At 39.0% G+C, this 26340-nt stretch overlaps 1 protein-coding gene across 4 annotated transcripts in view; it reads left to right on the forward strand.

Annotated features, from left to right (window-relative positions):
• The first annotated feature begins 1216 nt into the window (after positions 1 to 1216).
• LOC109034910 (solute carrier family 35 member F3) overlaps positions 1217 to 26340 on the forward strand; it is a 60531-nt gene continuing 35407 nt past the window's right edge. For 2 of the 4 annotated variants that reach the window (XM_019048330.2, XM_019048329.2), the window contains exons 1-8: positions 1217 to 1393; positions 4168 to 4326; positions 8818 to 8927; positions 10031 to 10177; positions 12766 to 12934; positions 14278 to 14456; positions 16808 to 16936; positions 18434 to 18623. In XM_019048330.2, the coding sequence (XP_018903875.1) occupies positions 4188 to 4326; positions 8818 to 8927; positions 10031 to 10177; positions 12766 to 12934; positions 14278 to 14456; positions 16808 to 16936; positions 18434 to 18623 (1063 nt within the window). In that variant the 5' untranslated portion in view covers positions 1217 to 1393; positions 4168 to 4187. The remainder of the gene's footprint in view (positions 1394 to 4167; positions 4327 to 8817; positions 8928 to 10030; positions 10178 to 12765; positions 12935 to 14277; positions 14457 to 16807; positions 16937 to 18433; positions 18624 to 26340) is intronic. The other 2 variants (XM_019048327.2, XM_019048331.2) reach the window with 2 other exon arrangements.

Consider the following 26340-nt stretch of genomic DNA (forward strand, 5'->3'; position numbering starts at 1 on the left):
TCTGTTAGGCTTTAATATTTATACTCGCATAGTCAGCGTTTTTTAACTCATGACTTTGAAATGTTTGCACACTCTGCATTGATAATTCTCATTTAAATCGATGGGGAAAAAATATGTATCTATTTATCAAAGGAGAATAATAATATAATGTGTGATTTTTTTTTTTAATATTGGTGGTTCCGTGTCAAATTTAATGATTTCCAAAGCACTTCAATTTTTTCTTTTACATTTTGTGCTTTCACTGTGCTGCAGCGAGGTGTACGCGCAACCAAACGCTCAAGATTTGACGTATTTGACCCTAAAAGATCGATGTACAAATGGGTTAAAACTAAAGAAGTATTTTTTCCCTACCAGGTGTCAGGTGTTGCCGAATTGCCTACGATAAAGTACGAATTTTTCAGGAAAACTTTTGCATATTTGGACTGCATTTTGCAATTTGGACGTATAAATTCAGGCCCGGTTTAAAAACAACGTATGTGCCATTAGTTTCCCTATGCACATAAGTGTTTTTTCAGATGTGCCAGAATTCATAGGTCCAAATTGCAAAATGCAGTCTATTTTACCTTCAATTTTTTGTGGTAATTTTATTCGCAAATAATCTATAGTATCTAAATTTTCAATGAAAGGTAGTCATAACCGGACTTCATTTCAACGAATATTCAACGTTGTCAAATTCTCCGTGACAAATTTTTTTTTAGAGGAAAGTTGGACTTTTTACAATAAGGAATCGCAACTTGTGACTCATCCGTAAAAACACCTATCTGCACTGAGAAACTTATGACACATACCTCGTTTCTCAAATGAGCCAGATATAGTAATTCCTCAATGCAAAATTAAATCTAACTTTCCTCTATTAAATAATTTATCACGGACAATCTGACAGCGTCGAATATTCATAGGACGTTTTTCCTAAGCACGTCTGCACTGGTTCAATTTTTCCATTTGCTTTGTTCCCATTCGAGGATCGCCCACGGGGGATTACACCCGGTCGGGCAGAAACCGCCTATCTCCCACGGCGCATCCATAAAACTTACGCGGTTTTCCGTCCGGAAGCAGATTAGCGCGAGACAAAGGACGGAAACGAGTCCTCTCGAGCGGTTTGAATGACGACGCAGGGACGGATCGACGAAGTGCCGAGGCGCGCCGCCAGGGGCGACACAATCGCGGGTCCGCGCCCGGGCAAAGCGAGACGCGCGCGCGCGCCAACGCACCCCCGACGCAAGGGTTTCCCAACGGTCCCTTCGCCTTCGATCAGTCTCCCATTCTCGCACGGAGTCCCTGCCGCGGTATCGATGTCGCCCCGATCCACCCCCTAGTTTCCCAGTTTATTTACAAAGCCCGTCCGACGGAATGCCAGGCCATCCCTGCTGAGCCCGCCGTCGCAACCCCCCGAGTAAGTTCCGATACTTTCAATACGTCAATACGTCGTGCGACCCGTAACCTACTTTATTTTTCATGGCACTCTGCTCAAATCTCCGCAAGTGATCGGGCCACGAATCGCTTGCACACGAGTGTTACACTTAATGTGCTGTGTGTCCTCATTCCTCGGGAGCCTATTTTAATTCAACATCAGATTGGGAATTGGGAGGAATCTCGGCAACATCAGAAATCAATTGATGGGGATCGATTGGTGATTCGAGGGAAGTTTGAGCCTGCGGCCACTGGTCAGCCAGTTTTGCCTCCCGTGATGAATGTCACCAGTATATCGAACTGTTGCACACATAAGTTATGGATTGGTCACGAGGGATAAGATTGCGAGATTTGACCAGATTTTTGAGCTGTTAAAACACGTGCGAATCCGTCGGCAGGTTTTGATTTTTGTGAGCTGATGAAGGAAATTGGAATCTACGGTGAGGTAGGTCAGCAGTAAAGTTTATCTTGTTGACTATGACTAAGTCAAAAGGCTTATAGACAATGGAAATAAATTGACAGGGATAAAATTTAAAAATTACGCTCACTAGTATATAAACAATTCTGCTCGTTAGTCGTAGATGTGGCAAAAAAGTATTATTAAATAAGAAGTTTATTAATGTTTCTCTGTAGGTATTTCATATTCGTTTTAAACTAAACGAAAACCGTGATTTTCGTGTGAAATGTTTCAATATTCTCAAAATATTTGAAAGAAATTACACTGGATGTTTACAACAAAAAGTGATTAGTTTTTCGCAATTCAATTGAATCGGACTGGAAATTTACAAAATCTTGGATTGAGATACGTGCTTTTTACCATTTATGATAAAAGGATGAAACGGTGTTAGTCATGTAATGATATTAAAATCATCAAATTTAAAGGCATTGCGAAGCATCTTAGTTCCACAGATTTTTTGACGTGATAAAATATAAAGCAAAAACATACCTAAGTATATGTATTTTCTTTTTTAGGGATATATTTTCTCACCAAGGTGACTTATAAATAAATAAATTAGTAGATTATTGAAGTAATACTTGTCCCGAAAAAATCAATTCATCATATATCTTCACGGAAAACATTGTAAAAATATGATCTAGTTTGGAGGGAAAATGGAGTGCAACTACTCAAGCTGGGTAAAATTTGGGAAAATCATCCAAATCTGTCATTTCCAGATGATTCGGTTGCGCGCGGATCACGGAATCGTATTTTGTTAATAGAACAATAAGTCAATTAGTTTTACCAGGGCCGGATTAAGGGGGTGACCACATGGGCCGCGGCCCATGGCGGCAAATTTAGGGGGCAGCAAATTTTGCAATTTTTTTAAATGTAGGTATAAAAAAAATCGGATGCAGAAAAAAAATTATCAATGAGAAAAGGGGACAAAATCTTTCTTTCCTGAGAGTATAGTAATTTCTAATTTTGTCGTTTTTCGGTGATACAATAGACAGCATCTTTAATTAGCCGAGTTCAGAGAGGAACTAAACACGCAATTTGGCCTGGGGCTCAGCGCAGAGAGGAATGATGACGAGGACTTGAGATGAAAAGGACAAGCCCCCGGCGCAGCGGTCGGCATGTAACACATATTAGCGCCTACAAGACTGCATGAATACTTCACCCATTGCGCCAAACACAGTGCGGTCAGGAGCGGTTGGCGCGAAACGCATAGCGCCTACAAGACTGCAGGAATACTTCATGCATTGCGCCACACACAGTGCGATCAGCGCGGCGCAGCGGCGGAAGTTAAAACAATTAAAGCACATTTATGTTTGTTCTTCCATAATTTTTTTGGTTCATTTCTTATAAATGGAGAACCTTGTCCACACAGAGCTAGGTTTACGGAACTTGACTTTCGCGCAAAGCTCCGTGAAATTCTGCTAGTAGTGTTGGCAGGGCTTTCGCAAAAAATGTATTCAACACGAGTAGGTAAACGCGTCTTATGCACCCCTCTTCCTCCGGCACGTTCACTTGATGGTTTTTATTGATGTTTCAAAACGAATGAGGAGGGGGCAGCAAAATACAGGCAGCCCATGGGCGGCAAGTAGGTAAATCCGGCCCTGGTTGAACCATGAATTTTTAACGTAGAATTTTGACTTTATGTTTTTTTTTTACGTTGGAACCATCGATCATCGATGTATAGGATGATGTTGCCACGGAAAAAGTCTACTACGACCCAACTTGAAGCTAGATCGAAAATGTCTAGTGGAAATGTCGAAATGTCAATCTGATTGTTGAAATTGATAGACAAAGCGATAGAGGAAGGAGACACAGGGAGTATGGAGCGCTCCTATTTGTTGAAATGGGTGGTTCCTATAGACTAAGGGACATTTTGTCTTCTTGGTCTATAGCTTTGTTTGTCAATTTTCATTCAATCAGCCCGCAGATATTGTAGGACAAATATCACAGCGAGACAAGGCTTTGTCGATGAAGGTCACTTGACGAAGGACATCGGAAAAAAAAAACACATTGGATCTAGAGTCCAGACTCTTGAAAACATTGACAAGAAAAAGTACTCTTGATTCAATCAGATTTAAGCTTCAATCAAAAGAAAATCCGCTCAAATTAAGAGGCTTGGTTCTTGATTTAAGCTTAAATCTGATTGAATCAAGAGTATTTTTTCTTTTCGATGTTTTTAAGAGTCGGAACTCTAGATCCAATGTTTTTTTTTTTCCAGTGCAATAAAGCTTAAATAGTAGACATGCCGGTCAAGGGTTGCGGTTAATTTTTGTTCTTTTTACCCCCTGTTGGATGGTGTGAAGGAACGTAAGATGCTGATATCATGAGTAGAGGCGTAGAGGGAGGAGGGGATATCCCCACGATCTTTAACCCGCACCGAGTGAGAGCACCGCCTAATCTTGTAGTTACAGGGACCGCCTCCAACGGTCCCTTTTCGCCAGCACTCACTCACTCAGATTCAGGTAACATCCTAAGATACGGGATGACATTTTTGAGCACGCGTACTTAGTCTGCATGCTGCATGCTTAGCCAGTTTTCAATCCTCAAGCATGAAATAATTAGAGTCCCTATATAATACTGAGAGTAAAGACGATAAGAATCTATTTCTGATTACACCCCATATTTTAAGTCTCCACGGTGTCACACACGGGAATAAAGATTAGACTCTCACCAATTGCAAAGATTATACTTAAACTGGAATGGACCGGGGAATGGAGATGTTGCATGTGTGAGGATTTTTGCGATTTGACTGTTGATTACTAAGTAAAAGTTGGCGAGAAATACGATGGTGCTACTGGTTTTCTCTGAAATCAACTCCCAAGCTCAAAAAAAAGCTCTCAAGTTGAGGCCAAAATGGAGGGGATATCCCACCCTACAAGAGCAAATACATTAGCAGGGTTGCCACTTTATTTGGGGACTCGAAAACTGAAAACACGGCAACCCTGCTAATGTATTTGCTCCCTATCTTTGCATGGGGAGTTTGTCTTGATGTAGAGGTGGACTCTCAGGGTAAGGAGGGATATCCCCTCCATTTTGGCCTCAACTTGAGAGCTTTTTTTGAGCTTGGGAGTTGATTTCAGAAAAAAAACCAATAGCACCGTCGTGTTTCTCGCGAACTTTTACATAAGAATCGACAGTCAAATCGCAAATTCCTCACACAAGCAACATCTCCATTAGGGGCTCGGCAAGGAACAAACGGAATGAGAGAGGGAACGGAGATAGGAATTCGGGAATGAGTTGATCAAAGATTACGAAAAACGCTCCATTTGTGTAATCTTGATTCCCGTTTGTGACATCCATGAGCCGTGTTGTCTCAACTCTCTCTGTAAAGGGACTCTAGAAATAATCACCATCGAAATGGGTTGACGGTGGGTGCCATTCAGTGGGAAATTTCATCCCTCCTCTGACGTGAGGACGGATCTCTATTTTCACATGACCCACGGAAAGCGAAGGGATACACGGAGAACAGGGCTCACATGGAAATCGGGATACGCCATTACATTAGCTCCTCCATTTAGAGGAGCGACGATTAGAGAACTGTAAGGTTCGAACTAAAGCACTCCGTTTACGTGGTTTTCTCTTCCGAACGCGGAAAAAATTATTCGCATGTCGTAAAGTGTGGAAAACAAATCGTATGAAAATATCATTATTTATAATTGTATTAGTCAAATGGTAAAAATACAATTGATATCACGACTATGATATTTTTTTTCTATTTGATAAATGTTAAAAGTACACATGTTAATATCTTGCTCGGATATTTTCATCTGAACTTCCCATCTCGTGATTCGTTTTCTACGTTAAACTTTGAGAACAAAACGTAAAACGTAGTGCTTTATTTTGTTATTGTCTGCGTAATGGGCCATTGCGGCATATTAGGAATTACGGTTTATTGTTCGAATCCTGAAGATGAATGAATTTTTGTTTTCTGTTCATTTACTCTGCTTGTTTCCGAATTCAAGACTTTTATGGTATGAAATGGGTAGCTGCTAGTATGGATTTAAGGTCACCAGTATAGATGGTGGAACTCTATTAACATGTGATACGATCTTCTAGATTAATTTTTTTGTTTTATTTATTTGCATGAGTTGTTGGTCAATATTTTCCCTTTCGTTTTATTGTTACTGGCTCTTCAAGAATGATCATCATCTTCATGAGAACTTATATAGATGTCAAAATTACGCTTCAGAAATTCCGTGCAAATAATTAATCGATGGAAGTTTTCTCCATTTAATTTTAATCTAATATTCTCCATGGGTGAATCGAGACTCTTGAAGAACAGAACCTTCGATTCTCTCAACTAAATGTTGGTTCAGTCAACCAAAAAATCGGCTCGCGCAACAGAGAGCACTGCCGTGCTAAGGAAAAACGCCGTATGAAACTTCCGGCGTTGCCAAGTTTCTTCCAATAAAAACCGAATTAACTGGGAAAATTGTGAATATTTTTCCTCAAATTTTTCAGGCGATTTTGTTCACAATCTAATCTAAAATAACTGAAAATTTCAAGGAGAAATATGCATAACTTTCCTCAAAAATACATGTTTTACGCGGGGAAATTTGGCAACTCTCGAATGTTCATACGGCGTTCTTCCTTAGCACGGCAGAGCAGTCCTCCGAGCACAAAAGCGCCCACTGAACTTCTCGGTTCGTGTATCCTAGGTTTTTCTCCACGAACCTAAGCATGTTTTATGGGGGTGCGGCACGTTCCAAGTCGTATTTTTCGCAATTCACGTCAATTTCTCTGATTGATGGGTAAGTTCTCCTTTTGAAAGATCCATAGAGGAAGCGGTTGAATAGGCGGGCACCCACCCACCCACCGCAGCGAATTCCAGGTTGAAATCCGCGTAACTAGCGTTGGTTCTCGCGGTAAAATTTGGATGTTTAGCGGTGCAGCGGCAGCGATGTGCGAATCAAAAGCTTCGTTGGCAGCCGGAAGATTAATGTCCGAGGGCGGGGAGCTTTTCGCGGGGATGGCCCGAAAACCGTCACTCTTAATCAATTCGCCGCATTAGGGGGTGTTAATGTCGCCCCTCGGCCTGCGGTCGCGGTCGAGTCAGTCGCTGGATATCTTTTTCAATTCGAGGCTCACGTATTTGCCTGTGAATGTACTGCCGCAGTTTGCGAAAAGCACCGGTAAATGCATGGCCATGGCGTGACTTAGTTGATGCCATGTGGTTTTGCACGAAATGTGATTGTGAACGTCCGTAAAACCAAATTTTGCATGATAAAGATTTTTTGTCATCACTGATAAGAAAAATTCGATCATGTGAACCAAACGTCCGGTGTTCCATATCATCCCAAATATTCGGTTCCAGAGTGAACTTCACTGAAAAAAAATTCTCGGCGTTTTTACCAAGGTCCGTTGGTACCTTTACCATCTCTTTTTTTTTACCAAGTATTGGTAATTTTACTAAGACAGACTGGTAAGCTTACCTAAAAACCGGTATTTTTACTGTTTTTTTTAGGTAAGAATACTACTTTTATTGGTGATCAATTCCCGGTAACTTTGCCATTTTATCTCGGTAATCCTACCACAGTCGATAAAAAATATTGGCGTTTTTACCAAGGTCCAGTAAAATTACCAAGAAAGTTCAATAATTTTACCGAGATTTCTCGGTAAGATTACCAATTCCATAAATGGTAATTTTACCAAGAAAAAACTGGGATCAAATAGAGCCCTGAATTTTTGGTAATTTTACCCTTTTCTTAGTAAATACACCGAGATTTTTTTTTTCAGTGCGTGGCTTAGTTGATTCCATGTGGTCTTGCACGAAATGTGAACGTCCGTAAAACCAAATTTTGCATGATAAAGATTTTTTGTCATTACTGATAAGAAAAATTCGGTCGTGTGAACCGAACGTCCGGTGTTCCATATCATCCCAAGTATTCGGTTCCAGAGTGAACTTTCGGTTCGTGTAACCAAACGTTCGGCATATATGACCAAACAGCTTCAGTTCTCTTTGATACACAAGTTCGGTTTGAAAAACCGAAAATTCAGTTGGACAAACCGAAAATTCAGTTTGACGAACCGAATTATTTGGGATGATACGGAACACCGAACTTTGGTACGTGCGACCGGACTTCTTTTTCAGTGAAATGAGTTGAAGGGTCTCAATATTAGTTATCGACGGGAGACACTCTATTATCCTGAAAAATGAGTTGACTTATTAAACCGGAACTACACTGATTTTATCAGACCCTGCCTAATTTCCACTCAAGCTTCATTTTTTAAACAGAAAACTGAAAACGAAGCGACGCTGAAACTTGAAATTTGCGAGTAAAATATGCTTCATAATCTCGGGTATATTGAAAGAAAGTTTCGGCAAGCTGAAGAGAGCCGGAAGGCGGTGAGTAGCTTATTAGTTCCCTGTAAAAAAATAAAGCATAAGAGGAAATTAGATGAAGAGAAGTACTTACAGTTAATTCCGAATAAATTTCTCCAGTTAAAAGTTGTTCCGTTCATTCGTTTCCAAAAGAGAAAAAAAACTCGCATTTTAATTTTACGAGTTTTAATTCACGTTGTTTTGCTTTGAAGTACTTCTGTAAGATTTCTTTGTGATTAACTTATTTGCCTGAAAGGCGATGATAGCCTCACCCTTCTCTTAATACATTTTTTATGTGCAAAGGACGTGATAGCCTTTTCTATTTATGTCGAAGGCATAATCTTAAAATGAAAAATAGGTGTAGTTTTAAAGGGTTCTCATACGTTTTTGGGGATAGAAGTATATGTTTGAGTAAAATATTAGTTTTAACGTAAAAGACCGTGACCTTGCCCAATTGATGAAAACTACGGTTGTGAGATTAAATATAAAATATCGACAGATAGAGGGAGAGAGAGAAAGAGATGAATATAAACATAATTGAAATCACCTCTGATAAGATTTAGTGTGTGAACGTATCTTTGTAGTATTTTAACTGAATTTTAAAGTATGGCCTGTTTACTTAAAATTCTAGTGTCCGGCAGTCAGAATAAAGACTCCCTTCCAGATGAATCAAGACGTGGAGGTGCCGGGGAAAAGCTGAAAAGCTGTAGAAACTCATGTTGTTCAAAATCTGCCAAAAAGGTAATGCAACCTTCCTTGTGATAAATAGCGCATTTTGTTGTTACAAATGATTGTCTCATTAAATCTTCCTTTCCCAGGTAGAAGCAAAGAAAATATTCAAAAATCCTGTGGTGTAGGTTTCCTACAATGTATCGCCTTCGGGATTCGACACGATTTTATTCCGATGCAATGTGCTTAGCAAGCAAGATCTAGTTTGACAAACTAGCTTCATAAATGGCTTAATCCAACTTGCATCAATATTTAAAATATTCAATAAGTTTTACTCATCAAATATCGTGAGGTGGAAAACTGAGTAAATCATAAGTTTTTTATCGCCCATAAACAGTCCTTGGATAGTTTCTGCAGATTCACTGAATTATTTTGTGCGTAGTAGAGACGGATCCAGCAGGTTGGTAAAAATTGGCCTCCTTACATTTAAACCTGTGTTGAATAATCGATTCTTGTCGGAGCACTCAGTCCCTCCAAAAATCGATACATTTCCATAGGTGTTAATAAAGAGAAAACAATGTTGCGAACTTGCTGGACCTGACCATGGCTACGTGGTATATAGTCCTAAACACAAAATTCCTCCTTTCCTGGCATCAAAAATACTTCTCATTGCGATCTGGCAAGATTGATAACCCCCTCATTACTTCAAATTGAGCCAAACCAGCATCAGCACTGATTGTTAAGGCCCAGCCACAAATGTCAGGAGATGTCTCGATGTATATTTTGACGGTGAAACTTCCAAACCAAGTATCTCGTTTGCAGTGTTTTAAATATCTCCGATGCCTGTTTTATATTTTTGAAGGAGGACAAATGAACATCATTCCTTGAAATTATTTCAGAATTTACTGCGCACACGAGGAAAGAAAACTCCCGGAAGTTCTTAAAAATTGACGTTGAGTAATGCTTCATTTAAAAAATGAAGTATGACATCAGGAGGTCTGCAACGTCCCGAACTGAGATTCGTGATTTGGAAGTTTCACCATTGATTTTAAGTAGTTTCGCGAAGTTCGTTAAAATTCAAATGCGCATTGCGGCAGGTATGATTCCTTCACATTGCTGATAAAACTCGATGACCATCCACCATCAGCTTACGCAAACTTCTTTTTATTTTACAGATATATTTTGGAGTATGTGTCACAGTATGCGTGACAGCCTCATGGGTGGGCTCAACTCACTCTTTCAAGTACCTTTATTACATCGGAAACAAAACACATCACCATTACAACCCACATAGCAATTTTTCATCCACACATCAATCAAAAGTGAGTAAATTTTCTCATTTGTTGAGCGCCTTGGGTACTCAAAAGGTTGAATTTTCTTCAAATTGTAAGAGAATTCTCTTCAAAAACTCATTTTTTTCTGCTGTCCTTCCATTTTTTTTTAATTTTAATTTTTTTCAGCCTAATGCCTGAGGTTCTTGTTCTCAAAGGCTTTCTATGTGTTTTTCAAAATCTTGGTTGGACATGTAGTATCTATAATTGTGTTCTATCCTAGTGATTGAGCACATAAATTGAAGCCCTGCGACCCCTATAATCTTCGACGCGACTTTAACGTGATCATTAGTAGGAAGAAACTAAGGGACTCAAGAATTCAAGGCGGAGTGATACAACTATTTCAACTTTCCGTTAGCTCAAATTGCATACCCTCCGATCTGAAGGCGCACTCAAAGTCATGTCTATGACCGCGCCTGCCCACTTCACTAACGGTGAATAAAATATTGGTGAAGGGACGGCAAGGGACATGACTGGACACAGAAGAAGAAGCACAGATAGGATAATTTGATGATAAATGCAAGTGTCTCTGTTTACAACGTTGTACATTATTCCTATCATACTTTCTTATTATTATTAGAGAAGAAACCTGCAATTTTTCCGCCTTAAAATTAGAGCGTCTATGAAAGTTAGTAAAAAAAAAACCGCTCTAGCTTTCTATCGTTCTCCTTCCCTTTTCTCCCCCCCCCCCCTTACAAATGAAAGAAAACAATTATTCTCCGGCTTATTTCAACCAATGATCAACCCGCATCGCGGAAAAAGAGGAAAACTTGGTGGCATTAATTTTGATTGCATCCAAAATTTTCAATTTTTCTCTTTCAAGTTTTAATTTTCCGACGTCTATATAAGAACGATCGCAGAATTTTAAAAGACGGCGAAAGATTTCGAGAAAATCTCGATGTTCTTCGTATTAAATCTTTGGTAAATCCCTTTTTTCTGACCATCTCCCTGTGAGCGAAATTTTTTCCCAAATCGTCTCAGGTGCCGGCCATGTTACCTTATGCTGAGTTACTTATAGACTAAAGATTAGGTTGGGTCTATTTTTTTTTATTTCTTTGGTTATGTTTGTATACCCTGATGATTTCTTGATGATTTCATCGTCATTTCAATAATTAAAATTTTCTTGATTTCAATGATTACGTTTTTCTGGTTGGTTTCTTCTTGGTTTACATATATAAATAAATAAATTCAGCTTTCGCTTCGAAACGAAGCAACTAAAATGCGTATTTGCGCAGTTTCGTCATCACGTAGAGACACGAGAAAACGATCATGATTGATTTTCCGGGCCGCGAAGCAGGACCCTGAGGACGAAAACGGAGCTAATTCTAAATTGATAAAAACATGAAGGTCAAAGGCGTTTCCGCCTCACGCGACGGTGCTGCTTAACCCTGCTCCACCCTCTAACTACACCAATACTTATCCGCAAATACACCATCACGTGCATGAGTAAGGCTTGTCCCTATTAACATCAATTTACTCACATGGAAACTGATAAGCCTAACACGTTCAAGAATTCGCTGGCCCATAAACAGTTCAACTGATTTTGCATGCGAATCGCTCTTCAGGGGCCTTCCATTCTGCTGTTTGAGGAAAAACACAGTATGTAGACTTGGATGTTGCCAAGTTTTTTCTGAAAAATACGGGCATCTCTGAAAACTAGCGAAGATCTTCCTTAATACCGTTTGCAATGCCGATATTCATAACGGCATGACGCTGTGCAACAAAAGTTGACTCATGAAAAAAATGTCTCAAAAATCAGGACCATGACACATGATTCAACATTGATTTTTGGACAAATAATACAAAAATGAATGTTGATTGGAGAGTAGACATCATGCTCTCCAAAAATATTCAGTTACTATCTAAGTAACAACGGACTTTCATTATTTAAAGCTTGTTTACTGACCGCGTATAGGAAATAATTTGCATTTTGACGGTGTAAGTCGGCAATCACATAACTCGTTTGCGGTGTCTGAAAATCTCCACCTCTATATGTTATTTATTAAATGAGAACAAATTGACATCATTCCTTGAAGTTTATGCAGAATTTTCATTGCACAGAGAAGAAAAATTAAGGAAGTTTTAAAGAAATGCCGTTGAGTAGTTTCCCCTTAAAAATTAACGTACGACAGGAAGTCTGCGACGTCGCAAACCGAGTTATGTGATTGCCGACTTACACCGTCGATTTGTACGTATGTTAGATTGAGCGTTAAGTTTGATAATTGAGAAGTAAAGTGTAAAAAAATATTAAATTACGCTTGTATGATTTCGTGGAAAATGTTTCGAGGCTGGAAAATTACGTAAGATTTTGAATTTAAAATAAGTTTAAAGCTGTATTGTAAGACTATAACAATTAAGATATGACTTTCAATGTTCGCGTTTGATTTTGAGACTAAGTTTACTCGACACAACTGATTCCTCAATTATTCCAAAATTGTCAATCGACATCTTTAGGTCCTGAATTATTCAAGTTCAACTTTCAGATTTATTCTTATAACCTTCAATACTGCCTTATTTCTGAACTGCATTTACCTTTTATTCGACATTGCTCGCTCACTTTAATCGATTTGTAATTTCAGCTAGTTCATTTTGACGCTCCATTTTTTACTACATGGTTCTGCACAGCATGGACCACACTATTTTTCCCAATTTATTTCATATACCAATTAACTGTAAACAAATGTACGTCCACGCCAGAACTCATTCGAGAAAGCTTCCAAAATTTTAGAGACAAAGGATTCACAACAGGTAAGAGTACATTCATATTTTCGATACGGTTTTTTTATATATATATGAAAGAAAAAAAAAACATATTAAAAACTCTTTGTTTCCGCTTCTTGACTTGAACAAGCTTAAGAACTATTTTGCTCTAAATCTTCTATGGGTATCAAACGATTTTATGGTATTAAATATATTTACGACTCGTTTCCCTTTAAATTAATAGCTAACTCAAACAAGACACAAAATGAATCTTGCTGAGTACTTTTCTGTCACTAAAATTTTTTCTTATTGTTGCATTACTGGCGGCATGACACCTACTGACTTTACGTTCTATCTCACGCTTGTAGCGCGATCAAGAAGGCTTAGGTTTTGAACCTTTAAATTTTTACGCATTTGTACAGAGAAAATTGTTTACTTTCATCAAAAAGAGGCCAACTACTTAATAAAGGACCAATAATTCAAGCTGTTTTTTGATTTGTATCTTTTATTTTACGAAAAAATAAAATGCTGACATCCCTTAAAAAGTTTTGATCTAGAATGATATATAAAAGGACTTACCCACAGCTCGTCGTAAGGGCCCTCCTCACCCGAGTAGCGTGTTTGTGTGGAAGTAGGCCGTGGGACTGGACGGGGCCCCGCCGAGGGGGGGGGGGGGCTCTCCTGCTCCCCGATGATTACCTAAATGTTATATGGAATGCATTTTGCAATTAGGAACTATAAATTCCGGCCCGGTTTAAAAACAACGTAGGTGCCATTAGCTTCCCTATGCACATAAGTGTTTTTTTCAGATGAGCCAGAATTTATAGCTCCAAATTCCAAAATGCAGTCCACATAATCTAAATTTCTGGAGGATTAATTGAGGGGCTTGGAGGAAAAAGCGCGTAGGAGCAGTTTTTGAAAAAATAGAGATATTAATGATTTGAAGTAAAACTAGTCTTCATGTATATTCTGTGAAAAATTTGCTCTTAGATTCCAATTTTTAAGCATCAAAAAGTCAGTTTGAACTTTCTTTCCGCCACTAGGATCCGTGCAATTTCGAAACTTCGAACTTATATTTCCCGAAATAGCAAAAACTGCACTTTGTACGAGCCTTTGTCCTCCAAGTCCCTCAATTACTGTACCTAGCTGATATGCACGTATATCTTAGACTGCCACGGTTCCTCCTCCAACCACATGATTATTTTATGAAAATGACTCAAGGTTCCTTTCTTGCAGACCAAATACTTTTATCTATTTTTTGACGATGTGAATATAAATGTAATTTTCCCCGTCAATTTTTACAAGTATCAAAATTTACCACGTGCGAGAGCGCAATTTTCCGATTCCATCGAATAAAAGTCATTTTAATTCATTTTTTTCTCAATCCACAGCTAGGTTCCTCACAAGATGCAGTTTATTCTGCATGCTATGGGTCGGCACGAGTTACATGTTCGTTTATTCATTGCGGATATTACTGGCGACAGAGGTGATGGCCCTTTTTGCAACCAACGTGTCTTGTGTCTACCTCTTATCGTGGGTAATTTTACACCAACAGTTTGTCGGAGTCCGGGTAAGATTACTTTGAGGTTTTCACAAGATTAATTTGCCAACATTATATTCTGACTGTGCCTGAGCCTTATCAACCCTTAGATGCCGGAGCCTGCGGGCCGATTGTTGAAATTGATAGACAAAGGAGACATAGGGAGTATGGAGCGATCCTATTGGTTGAAATGGGTGGTTCCTATAGACAAAGGGAGAAAATGATAGACTAACTGTCGGGTCTCTCGTGGGTTGCCGTTAGTTAGTATATTACCTACCTCCTATGTCCATTGCCACCACTCGCTTCCACCAATAGGATCCCTCCAAATCCCTTTTGTCGTCTTTGTCTATAGCTTTGTCTATCAGTTTCAATAATCAGCCCGGGTTAAATTGACCCGAGGCTTCCTGAAAACACCTCGCCCGTGGATTGTATGAGGCTGCTGCATATGAGCTTTAGATGTAATTCTACAAAATGCATCGTAAAAAAAGGGTGTTAATTTTTGTTGACAACTACCCCTAGAAATCCCAAGCCAGGATAAATTGACCCGACTATCTTCTCTGCGGGTGTTATGATACCGGTATATGCAAGTTTTATTCGTAGGTCAATATCATCAAACGTAGGTCATTTGACGTGGGTCAAATACATCATAGAAAAAAATAAGACATTGAATTGAAAAAAAAGGAGAGAATCTAGTGTCAACCCAGCCGAAGATCAGAGAGATGTAATCGGATCTCGTGTTTTAACTTGTCTCCCGAATCTGAGCGACATCTTGATGGCAGCTTGCTATAGAGCGGAGTTCACGCCTTGCGCCATCGCGCCTTCAATTTTGCAGACGCAACACGGACATCCATTAAGCACGAATAGTTGTATCTCAGCGCCGCATCAACGCGGGTCCTGTCACTCCTGACTCGTTCTCTATTTTATTTCCAAGTTGTGTCGTTCCGTTCCGTTTGCCTGATCTGTAGTGGTGCCTCAAGAGCTACCTAAGCAACAATAACGAAGATAGGAGAGGCGTAATCGCTGATCGGGCCTCGTTTTTTAACTTTTCTCCTGAATCTTAACCGGGTCCCACGTCGCACAGTGGATTAGAGAGATCGGACATGAAATATTTGACTAAAACTGCAAATTTTGACGTTTTTTTCGTCACATTTTAAATTTTAAGGGATGCTTCTAATAGTAAATTTCACGAGGAAACCATGAGAGCCACTTTCAGAACCTCAAAATTTTGTAAAAATGGAGTTATAAGCTTTTAAAGTTTCCAAATTTTGTCCGACCTGCTCTATTGACTCGGTCCACTGTGCGTCGGGTCAAATTGATCCCCTTTGGGATTTTGTGTTTAAACAAGTCTTTTGCATCTAAAGGTTAATGAAAGTTTTATTGTTCAACGAGAGATAATTTTAAGCTCCGCTTGTATTTTATATTCACTAATTATTTTCCTCTCATCTATGCAGTGCAACTATCAATCCATAATTGGACGGAGTTAAAGAGAAAGGAACCAAGCCACATCGGGATCGAACCGAGAAAAAGAGGTTTAAAGTTTAGCTCCTGCATAAGACTCAGTGTAAAAGATAAACTTCAGGTTCAATTTCTCCAAAATTTGCTCCCACCAGTACTTTGAATTTTTGGCGATCGATAGGAGAGTAGTGGTTGAGTTCAAAACCACTCATAACTCAATTTTTTCCAAATTGTGGGTTGGTTCCTTTCTGCTTAACTCAGTACAATTTTATGAGTAAAGAGACACGTGCCATTATAAAGCTATTGTAGGCTATCAGTATATGACCGACTACTTCTCCAAGATTTACATATTCTCTACCTTGCGGATTAACATATAAAAAATAACAGCCACCACAGGGACAACAGTGGGACCCTAACATTAGTCTAATCACGCGACCTCCAATAACACCAACACAAAAATTGAGATTCCCTGAGATGAAGTAACAGCCTGTTATTTGAATTATAACGAAGAAGGTAAAGTCCGTGCATCATGAAAAAATCTGAAACCAAAACTTGAAAAAATATATGGAAAGCTAAAATAAAAAAAAAATGTTCGTCGTTCAAAAATCCTCAGTGGTGCTTCTTTTTTTCGTTGTTGACAAGTAACAAGAAAAAATATCACATTGATAGTCTATATAAATATTTTTGGATGAATTAAGGTATGACATTCGCCGAAAATATTACAGAAAATTGTTGGTAATGGTTATTAGTCGCTGGTGATTGGTTTCTCATAGAAATACGCCATGAGCGGAGTTTTACAAAGCCGCTATCAGAGATGCACATCTTTTGACTTCAGCCATTCATACTGTAATAATCAGGAAAGAAAAAATAATATTGATTTGGAAAGGCGAGTAAGTACCTAATTATTTTGCTCTGTATTATCATAGATCGTTGCTGTGATTTTATGCGATACTGGCGTGGCTTTGTTGGCGTACATGGACGGCATTACTGACAGTCCAACTTTAGGCGGCGTCGTTTTAGCTGCATCTTCAGCCGCTGGATCAGCAGTTTACAAAGTATGCATACATTATTTTACTATAATCCCATTAACAGCCTTTACATTAAGCTTAAGGCAATGGACCACTAGACAAGGTATGAATTTAAGTAATCTGATACATGTTTCTTAACCAGAATTTCACGTAGAACACAATTCACACAACGAAAATCACTGAAACCAACTCCTAACGAAGATATTAACGTTTTTATTTCACACTGGTTACGAGGATTTTGAATGTACTCTATGATTTTGAACTGCCCGCTCACAAGAAACTCAAAGCTCTACGTGAGTCAAATGGCGCACTACAGCGGTTTCAGGAAGCTTCTCAACCGAGCAATGTTCATTTCCCGCCATGTATTTTTCAAACTTTAAGCAATGGGCCTGTTGCAAACTTTTGCTAGAGCAAAAATAAGAGTTGTTTCTTATAGATAATGCCTCAAAAATCACGATGAGCGCATCGGCAAAGTCTGAAATGCACTCATAACTTCACAGTCTGCGTAAGAAATTTGCGGTTCTTTGAGCTTCCCGCTTCAAAAACGATACTACGGCACAGGTGAACATTTTGTAAGAGGAGTCGTTCCATCGTCGGCAATAATCATCATGGCCGACGCCAATCCGCCAAAACACGTTTGATGGGACGAGATAACACCTGAACTGGATTAGACCAGATAACAATCGGTGTGTTATCGTTCATATTTTCCACGCCCGAATTGATTGACCTTGAACTCTCCTCGAATTATGCGCGGAACTGCGCGCAAGCGTCGGCCATGATGAATATCGCCGACGATGGAGCGACTCCTCTAACAAAATGTTCACCTGTGCCGTAGTATCGTTTTTAAAGCGGGAAGCTTAAAAAAACGCAAATTTCTTACGCAGATTGTGAAGTTATGAGTGCATCTCAGACTTTGCCGATGCGCTCATCGTGATTTTTGAGGCATTATCTACAAGAAACAACTCTTATTTTTGCTCTAGCAAAAGTTTGCAACAGGCCCATTTGCTATAGCTAAGTCAAAGCGTCAGGACTGAGGTTGCCAGATTTTCAAATCGCAGAGACTGTGAATAACGTAGAGCATTGAATTTTCATGAGCAGGATGTTTGAATTCACGCATCAAGAATCATTAAATATCGTCGTAAGGAGTTAATTTCGGTAATTTTCGTCGTGCGCATCGTGTTCTACGTGAAATTTCGGTTACGAAACATGTATCAGAATGCTAAATTCGTACCTTGTCTAGTGGTCCATTATCATCCTAAAAGGATGACGATTTATCAATTACATCGAATTAGTCCATCAAAAGCTGAGGGAAGATGCTACCTACATTGTTGCATGGGGCTAAATTGTCACATTCGAATCTGATCATAACGAGATCATATGAGGTGGAAAAACTGAACACCACTAGGCAAATCTATGAATTTAGGATTACTGTATTCAACACGCACAAAGATACAAAGCTTGAGGAAAACATAGGTAGATATTTTTTCTGAATAACAATCTTCATATTTTTTCTTCCGATTGCAGGTGCTTTTTAAGAAGGTCATAGGAAATGCCAGTTACGGACAAATAGCGCTCTTCTTTTCTGTGATCGGCCTAATAAACGCAGCTCTACTGTGGCCTCTTTGCCTGGCGCTTTACTTCACTGGCGTCGAAGTAATCCACTGGGATCAAATACCGTGGCCTGCGTTACTTTCCGCAAGCATACTATCTCTTGGTGAGTGCACGAGAATATATTTGTAGAAATAACTTCTGAAGTTTCACTTTTGAAAAATTTAAAGCAAACAAAGCCATTCCAAATAAATTTACGCACTCTTAATGTGACAGAGGAACATCTGTCTTCAGTCTAGCGTTGGAGGTAAAAATACAATTATAAAAGATTACGACTCTTTTGTCGCATTCAAAATGTGCGTAAAGTCATTTGACGTGTGCTCTACCACGGTTATGTAGTCTCACAAAAGTGAGCCTTCACTGTACTTTACTTTGAGGCATTGTTCCATCCATTTGATTTAGATGATTGAGTTAGTTAGGTATAACTAACATAAGCTCTGAATTAAAATGGATGCACTCACAAGATGACAAGTTTGACAAATGCTTAGATTGATAACAAATATGAGTGTAGTTACCGACAGAGGGGAGGAGTGGATGGAAAGGGACTATGTATTTTTTACTGAAGTCATGTGACGTGATGTTAGCACATGTTTTTTAACAGATCATGTAGGGTCCGCAGTCGCAAAATTTGTGCAAAGCTAATGGAATCCGTCACATTTAATTTGACAGTGAAAAAGTAAATTAAGAAGACCTCAGTATAAAAGCACTCCAGAGTTTAGACACCATTTGCGACCATCTATAATTGACGTCATGCACTTTCTTTATTATTAGACCTTCCTCCCCTAAATACTTACGCCCTCTTACATGGGAAAAAGGGAAAGAAAGCTTGAGCAATTCGATTTCTACTTTCCTCCCTTCATCCTTTTTATGCACTTTTAGAGACTGTACAGGAGAAGTTTATTTTCTCTAATATGAATAAGCATCAAAATAATAAATTAACTGTTTTTATTAAAACAGTAGCGATTCCTGTTGAAATCGGCGAGACAAGTGCACTAATACAAATTATCACCGAGGAAATGGAGAGAATAATAGCAGAGTACAACCTAACATCTCTGCAGAAAATAGTAGTGCTACAGGTGGCCCTACAAAAAGCGAAAAGTCATGAATTGAAGCGATGGCCCCAGAGGTCTAATTTACCTCCGGCAATCGGCTGTAAAAGAAACCGTCTCTTTAAAAAACGAGAAGATGACTACAATAAATAAGAAATAATAGACACAAATAATACTCAATAGGCTCACACTAGGTATAATAAAAAAAATTCAGAAGTTTGATGTAGTCAAACTAAGAAAATAATAAATAACAGAATGCACTTGCGAATTGCGACTACTACCTAACTGGTATCTTGACGAACGGAATAAGACAGGACACAAAAATTCTAATAAAGTAACAAAATTGTAAATTAGAATTTCTTTTATTTGATAAAATTATTTTTTTCCCATTCATTTTAAATTTCTGTTTTCACAATTCTACCAACCACCAAAGAAAACTTTTACATACAATTTTAATACAATTTTTTACATACAATCTTCTTTCTTTTTGAAAAAAATACAATTTTCTCCAATTAGAAAGAAATTAAACAGTTGCTAACGGTGTTTCGTACCTTTCTACATGCAATAAAAGTATTAAACTAACAGTCGATGTCTTAAAAGTAAATACATTAAAGTTACATAAGCTCTGTAAGAATACGGCATTATCAACTATCTGCACTGAATTATGATAGATGCACAGAGACGTTCATTAGGTTACCAATGCTGAACCGATTTCCTTGTGGCATAAACAAAATTTTGAAGGCCGTTCGCATATATTCTCCTCAAAGTTCAAATATTCGAGTATCTACTTGAAAATATCGTTTTAGGAGTCTTTCCGCCGATAAATTAAAAGATGAGGTACTTAAGGCGTGCAAATCTACCGCGGAAGTTAACGACCGAAGTTGGCTTGAAGATTTGCTGAAAGATATTAATAGAATTTCAAAATTTTTTTGAACGCAACATTATGATTTTGTCGTTGATCCTCAACATGCATCGTAGATTTGCGCGCCTTAAATGAAAGGCTTGGAGGACAAGGCGCAAGTGCAGTTCCTGCTATTTTGAGAAATACATGTTTGAAGTTTCGAAATTACACGGATCCTGTGGTGCAAAGAAAGTTCAAACTGACTTTTTGATGCTTAAAAATTGGCATTTGGGAGCGAATTTTTCTCAGAATATGCATTAAGACTTAATTTTACATGAATTCATTAATATCTCAATTTTTTCAAACACTGTACTTACGTGCCTTCTGCTCCAAGTCCCTCGAATGTATTTCGGAGGTGTGAACAATCATTTATTGTGAGCATAACGCTTCATTGCACTCGCCAGGAAGGAACAACTTTGTTTTTTAGACGAGATTATGAAAGTAAATACAAATTTGGATTAAAAAAATACAGATTCCTACAATCAGCCAAATGCCTTTGTTTACAATCTAATTAAGAAGAAGAAAAAAAAAACATAGAACAATATGAGCACTTGGAGATACAAGTGCAGTGCGTCGGCAAGCGTTGCTAAAGTATCTCGTCGGCTATTCCAAGTACAAATCGACCTTGCTACGTCAAGAATAGTCATTACATCTCCCATAGTAGCACAGTGCAACGATAATATTGAAATTAAATTGCAATTTGATTTCAATAAAATTGTAATTATTTTACCATCAAATTGCAATATTTTTACATCATTTAGTCAATTTATGACGATTTTAAACAATCAACAGAATGAGCTTCATGTGTCAGAAAGATACGCAATATGCAATGCAGTGAAAAATTTCAACTCATTTCAATTTTATTGCAAGAAGTTTCAATGAATGGAACCCCTTCAAATAGGAGCTGGGCAACATACACAACACTCAGTGGAATTGCAATATTTTTACAACGTAATTGCTACTTATTGCAATTCGTGCTACTTTTGTCTATAACTTTTGCATTGATTAATTGTCTCCAATACGCTTGTCGGCAAAACATGAATATTGGTTCACAGGTCATTGATACGATCAGAAGAAAAGTAACTCTTCACAGTTTTTCCCATTTCTTTCGAATTCTCTTTAATCAAACGCTAAGTCATTTTGGATCAACTCCGAAAAAATCTAAATTCTTCATCTGTAATCGATGTATTCGCTTTTGTCTTCGCGTGGCATTTGCACACATTTACTCTAAAATAAAAATACACCATAGAAACCCAAACTAATAATATACAGAAAATATACAAATTCTTATATTTTAAATCGAATATTCGAGCAAGTTTGCGAAGAAACGTGGCACTTCTCCAAAATTGCAGAACTTTAAATAAAAAATTCAACGAGAAAAAAGAAGCAATGTAGTTGGAATTTCCAGTAATTTTCAATGGAATTGTTTCTAGTTTCACGCTTCAGTACGCGTAAATGAGCTAACTTTCGTTCGTCAAGATTACTTGCCTGTGAGAGATAAACCAAATTGGGAGGAGCGGCAGTGAGAACTAGAAGATCGCATGTGAAACTTTTCATTTTTATGCAAGAGAATGGTCAAAAACTATCAGTTAGTGTTTCATTCATTCATGAAAGGTGCTAAAAGGAGGAGCATGAGACATAATAGTTTGTCTATGCTATCGACCCCTGTGTAGGTATTACTACCAAAACCAGCACCTATTTGTCGGCGATTAGCCGAGGGTAAAACCCTCGTTTCCACCGTCCACCACGAGGAGGAACCGACATCAGACGGCAACGCTTCCACCGTCCAACTTACAACTCCCATGGCATTACGTTAATTTGAAATTCAAAATTTTGAAGAAATTTTGAAGAAATTGAGAAGAAATTTTAAAAGACAAAGGCATGGGGCTCATGCCTTTGTTTCACTCGAGATCGGATGCCCTATAGCCGGTCCGGACCGACCAGTTTCCTCCTTAAGATCTCTTCTCCGTTCTGCTTTTTTCACACGGACTCCCGCGCGAACGAAGCACAACGGATCTACTCAGTTCCTACGAGATCAGAGGTTTAGTCGAGTGAGATTTAGTAAGGATAACCAGTGACCTCTTCAAGATCTCATGCCATGAAGAGTTGGGTCGCCTCGAGGTCGCGCACCCTCACTCACAACAGTGAACAATTCGCCAATGACCGAATGCAGGGAACTCCTCTACCACCGTGCGATCCAGCAGTGAGACAACAAACTCGTAGCTGGATACTCTCTACAGAGATAGAGATTGCTGAAACTTTGTCCGGCTTGTTCGGCCCAGGAGAACAGAATACCCTGAGCCACGAGGCCCCGGAACTCTCGTGAAGTATTCGGCTCTCCTGCATCAAAACCTACTTCAATCTGCAACATCGCCCCAACCACCAGCCCGTTTGAGAGGCGTCCGACCCTCCGGTTCCGACTTTGCCTGGTCTAAAGTGTCCCGGGGGGATGACGGCTTTAGCTATGCGCAAGCATCGGCAGATACCGGAGGTTGACCAGAACAGGATTGCCAGGCTTCGATCGGTCACCCCTGCATTTGGTCGCTGACGAATCGCGCAAAGTCGGTCACAGATCGGGATTTTCAGACCACTGTGTACCGGTTGATCCTTGCACCTCGCGGTTCAAGGATATGGCCTAACTACTATCAGTGGTCCTCTGAAGATCATCATTCCCCTCAAGTTCCTCAGGTTCCGCTTGATCTCTTCCGTAAGCCAGGGATATGGACTAACAACCAAGGTAATAACGTACCAAGGTTCCGCTTGATCCAAGGCTGCAATGGATATGGCCTAACATCCAAGGTGTAAACAGCCTTGCTGCGCGTGAAGCAGGGCACCAAGGAAGCGGTTGATCCATGCCCGAGCGTATTAGGGATATGGGCTAACAACCAAGGTAATAACGTACCAAGGATGCGCTTGATCCTAAATTGCTCGTTACGATGTGTGAAGAGATATGGGCTAACAACCTGAGGCGAGGGAGGGTGCAGAATCACAACAGGTTTGCCGGCGTTTGGCACGAGTCGGAGACCCGCCCCAGGTCCACCACGAGGAGGCTCCGGCACCAGACCCGCCCCCCTCTCATTTTCATCTCATTTTCATTTTCATTTTCATCTCATTTTCATTTTCATCTCATTTTCATTTCATCTCATTTTCATTTCATCTCTTCCCATTTCCATTTCATCACAACTCATTTTCATTTCATCTCATCTCATTTTCATTTTATCTCATTATCATCACATTTTCATCTCTTTTTCATTTCATCCCCTTCTCATCTCCGTTTCATCTCTTTTTCATTTCATCCCCTTGTCATCTCCGTTTCATCTCTTTTTCATTTCATCTTCTTTTCATTTCATCCCCTTTTTTTCTCCTTTATATCTCTTTTTCAACTCATCTCCTTTTCGTCTCTTTTTCATCTCATCTCCTCTCTACTCATCTCATCTCCTTTTCATCTCCTCTTCTATTCATCTCCTCTTCTATTCATCTCCTCTTCTACTCATCTCTTCTTCTATTCATCTCGCTCTTCTACTCATCTCCTCTTCTATTCACCTCCTCTTCTTTTCATCGCCTCTTCTTTTCATCGCCTCTTCTTTTCATCTCCTTTTCATTTTATCCCCGTTTCATCTCCTTTTCATTTTATCCCCGTTTCATCTCCTTTTCATTTTATCCCCGTTTCATCTCCTTTTCATCTCCTTTTCATCTCCTTTTCATCTCCTTTTCATCTCCTTTTCATCTCCTTTTCATCTCCTTTTCATCTCCTTTTCATCCTTTTCATCTCCTTTTCATCTCCTTTTCATCTCCTTTTCATCTCCTTTTCATCTCCTTTTCATCTCCTTTTCATCTCCTTTTCATCTCCTTTTCATCTCCTTTTCATCTCCTTTTCATCTCCTTTTCATCTCCTTTTCATCTCCTTTTCATCTCCTTTTCATCTCCTTTTCATCTCCTTTTCATCTCCTATTCATCTCCTATTCATCTCTTTAAAGTCCAGATACTAGTTCAAATAAAGCACAGTCACCGATTAAATTTAATCAAATGCATTAGTCTAAAGATGATGAATCATTAACTTTGACAAAAAACGGTGCCTCCATCTGCTGTAGGTAGGATTCAACCTGTCATTATCAGGGGCTGCATGTTGTAATGATTGCAAATCAAATGAATTTCGAATGAAAATAACTCCAAGTATTAATGGAGTCTGTCTTTTCTCATCCGTATGTCTCTATTGTGTCTTACCCACAAGTATTCATAATGGAGTTGATGCTGCTTTTGAGATGCTAAAAAACGTAGCTTGCTTCGATGAGCAGTCAGGCTAGGAGGACACATAGGTAAATAAGAGCACTGGACGTGCACTGCAACTCTAAATTTGTATAGCTGAACTTACGGTATATTTTCCTTTGATTCAATAAAATTGTTTCCATCAAATCTCCGGGCAATCAATTTTTTATCGGTGAAAGAACAAATATCTAATATATTCGGGGCAACACGAATATTGGGAACTCTACCGACGTACGCATGACAATTTCACGGGTCTACTCAGGCGACGCTACGGGGGCAAGCAGATTGACACCTTGGCACCTTGGGTCTCAAGGGTATTACGGCGAAAATATTGTTCAATGGCATCAAACTCTATTTTTAAAACTCCTAATGCACTTTTAGCATCTCATTTTTACTCTCTATATCGATTTTTTTTCTTTATTCATTTATTAATTTATTTATTTCTTTATTTCTTTCTCTTTTTCGCAAGCCACTCATTTCCTTAATCATCCTTTATTCTATTTAATAATGAATGTATGCCAGAGAAAGGAGCATTTTAACACCTAAACAAAAATTGTACTAATGAAAAAGATAGGGGTAAGTAGCTCTAATTTATTGCTAGCAAAAATAACTATCAATTATGCAACTATCATTGCAAATTAAAAGGAAGAGAAACGAAATGAAGATAATCAAATGAAGTCACCTGAATAGATGGAAGTTATTGGTGAAAGAGGAGGGTATAGAATTTTCGTGAGTGTTGTGCGTTTGAATTATCAAGAAAAGTTAAAAAAAAATAGTTCGTTACCCATTAGACCTATACCAATCCTCTCTTTAACGAAAACTGAAAGAAAAAAACAGAGAGGACGAGGAGGTTTTAATTATTCGTCCCGTCATTATAGACCCCTGCCAACTCAGACATTCTTTATCTGCTGAAGGGGTTTCCTCTACCGCCCTCAGGCCTTGCCGTGCACCCGGGTCCTGGGTCATTGGTTTCGGCCTTCAAAGGATGCCATGGCTGCCGACCGTCCAACGGAAGTGCAAGCACTACTGCGGCCCCAAACCAAAAGCTGCGGTAGCGTACGCCCCCCATTCTAATAAAACTGGACGCTAGAATATTTAAAATCCCCAAGACCACTCTCTGTTTGGGAGGGGGAGGGACTGAAACTACGAAAGTTAATTGAATTTTTGTTCTTTTTTTGTTCTGCTTTCTTTTCTTTTTCTCTCTTCTTTTCTTTCCCCTCTCTTTTTCTCTCTTCTCTTCATTCTCTTCTCTTCTTTTTCTCCTCTTTTCCTATTTTCTTCCTGCTCTTCTTTCTATTTTCTTCCTGCTCTTCTTTCTCTTTCCTTCCTGCTCTTCTTTCTCTTTTCTTCTTGCTCTCTATCTCTTTTCTTCCTGCTCTTCTTCCTGTTCTCTTCATGCTTCTCTTTCTTTTTTATTCTCTCTTTTCTTCATGCTTTCCTTTATCTTTTCTTCTCCCTTTTCTTCTCCCTTTTCTTCTCCCTTTTCTTCTCCCTTTTCTTCTCCCTTTTCTTCTCCCTTTTCTTCTCCCTTTTCTTCTCCCTTTTCTTCTCCCTTTTCTTCTCCCTTTTCTTCTCCCTTTTCTTCTCCCTTTTCTTCTCTCCTTTCT

This window comes from Bemisia tabaci, chromosome 7, assembly GCF_918797505.1.
Source record: "Bemisia tabaci chromosome 7, PGI_BMITA_v3".
Classification (NCBI taxonomy): Eukaryota; Metazoa; Arthropoda; class Insecta; order Hemiptera; family Aleyrodidae; genus Bemisia; species Bemisia tabaci.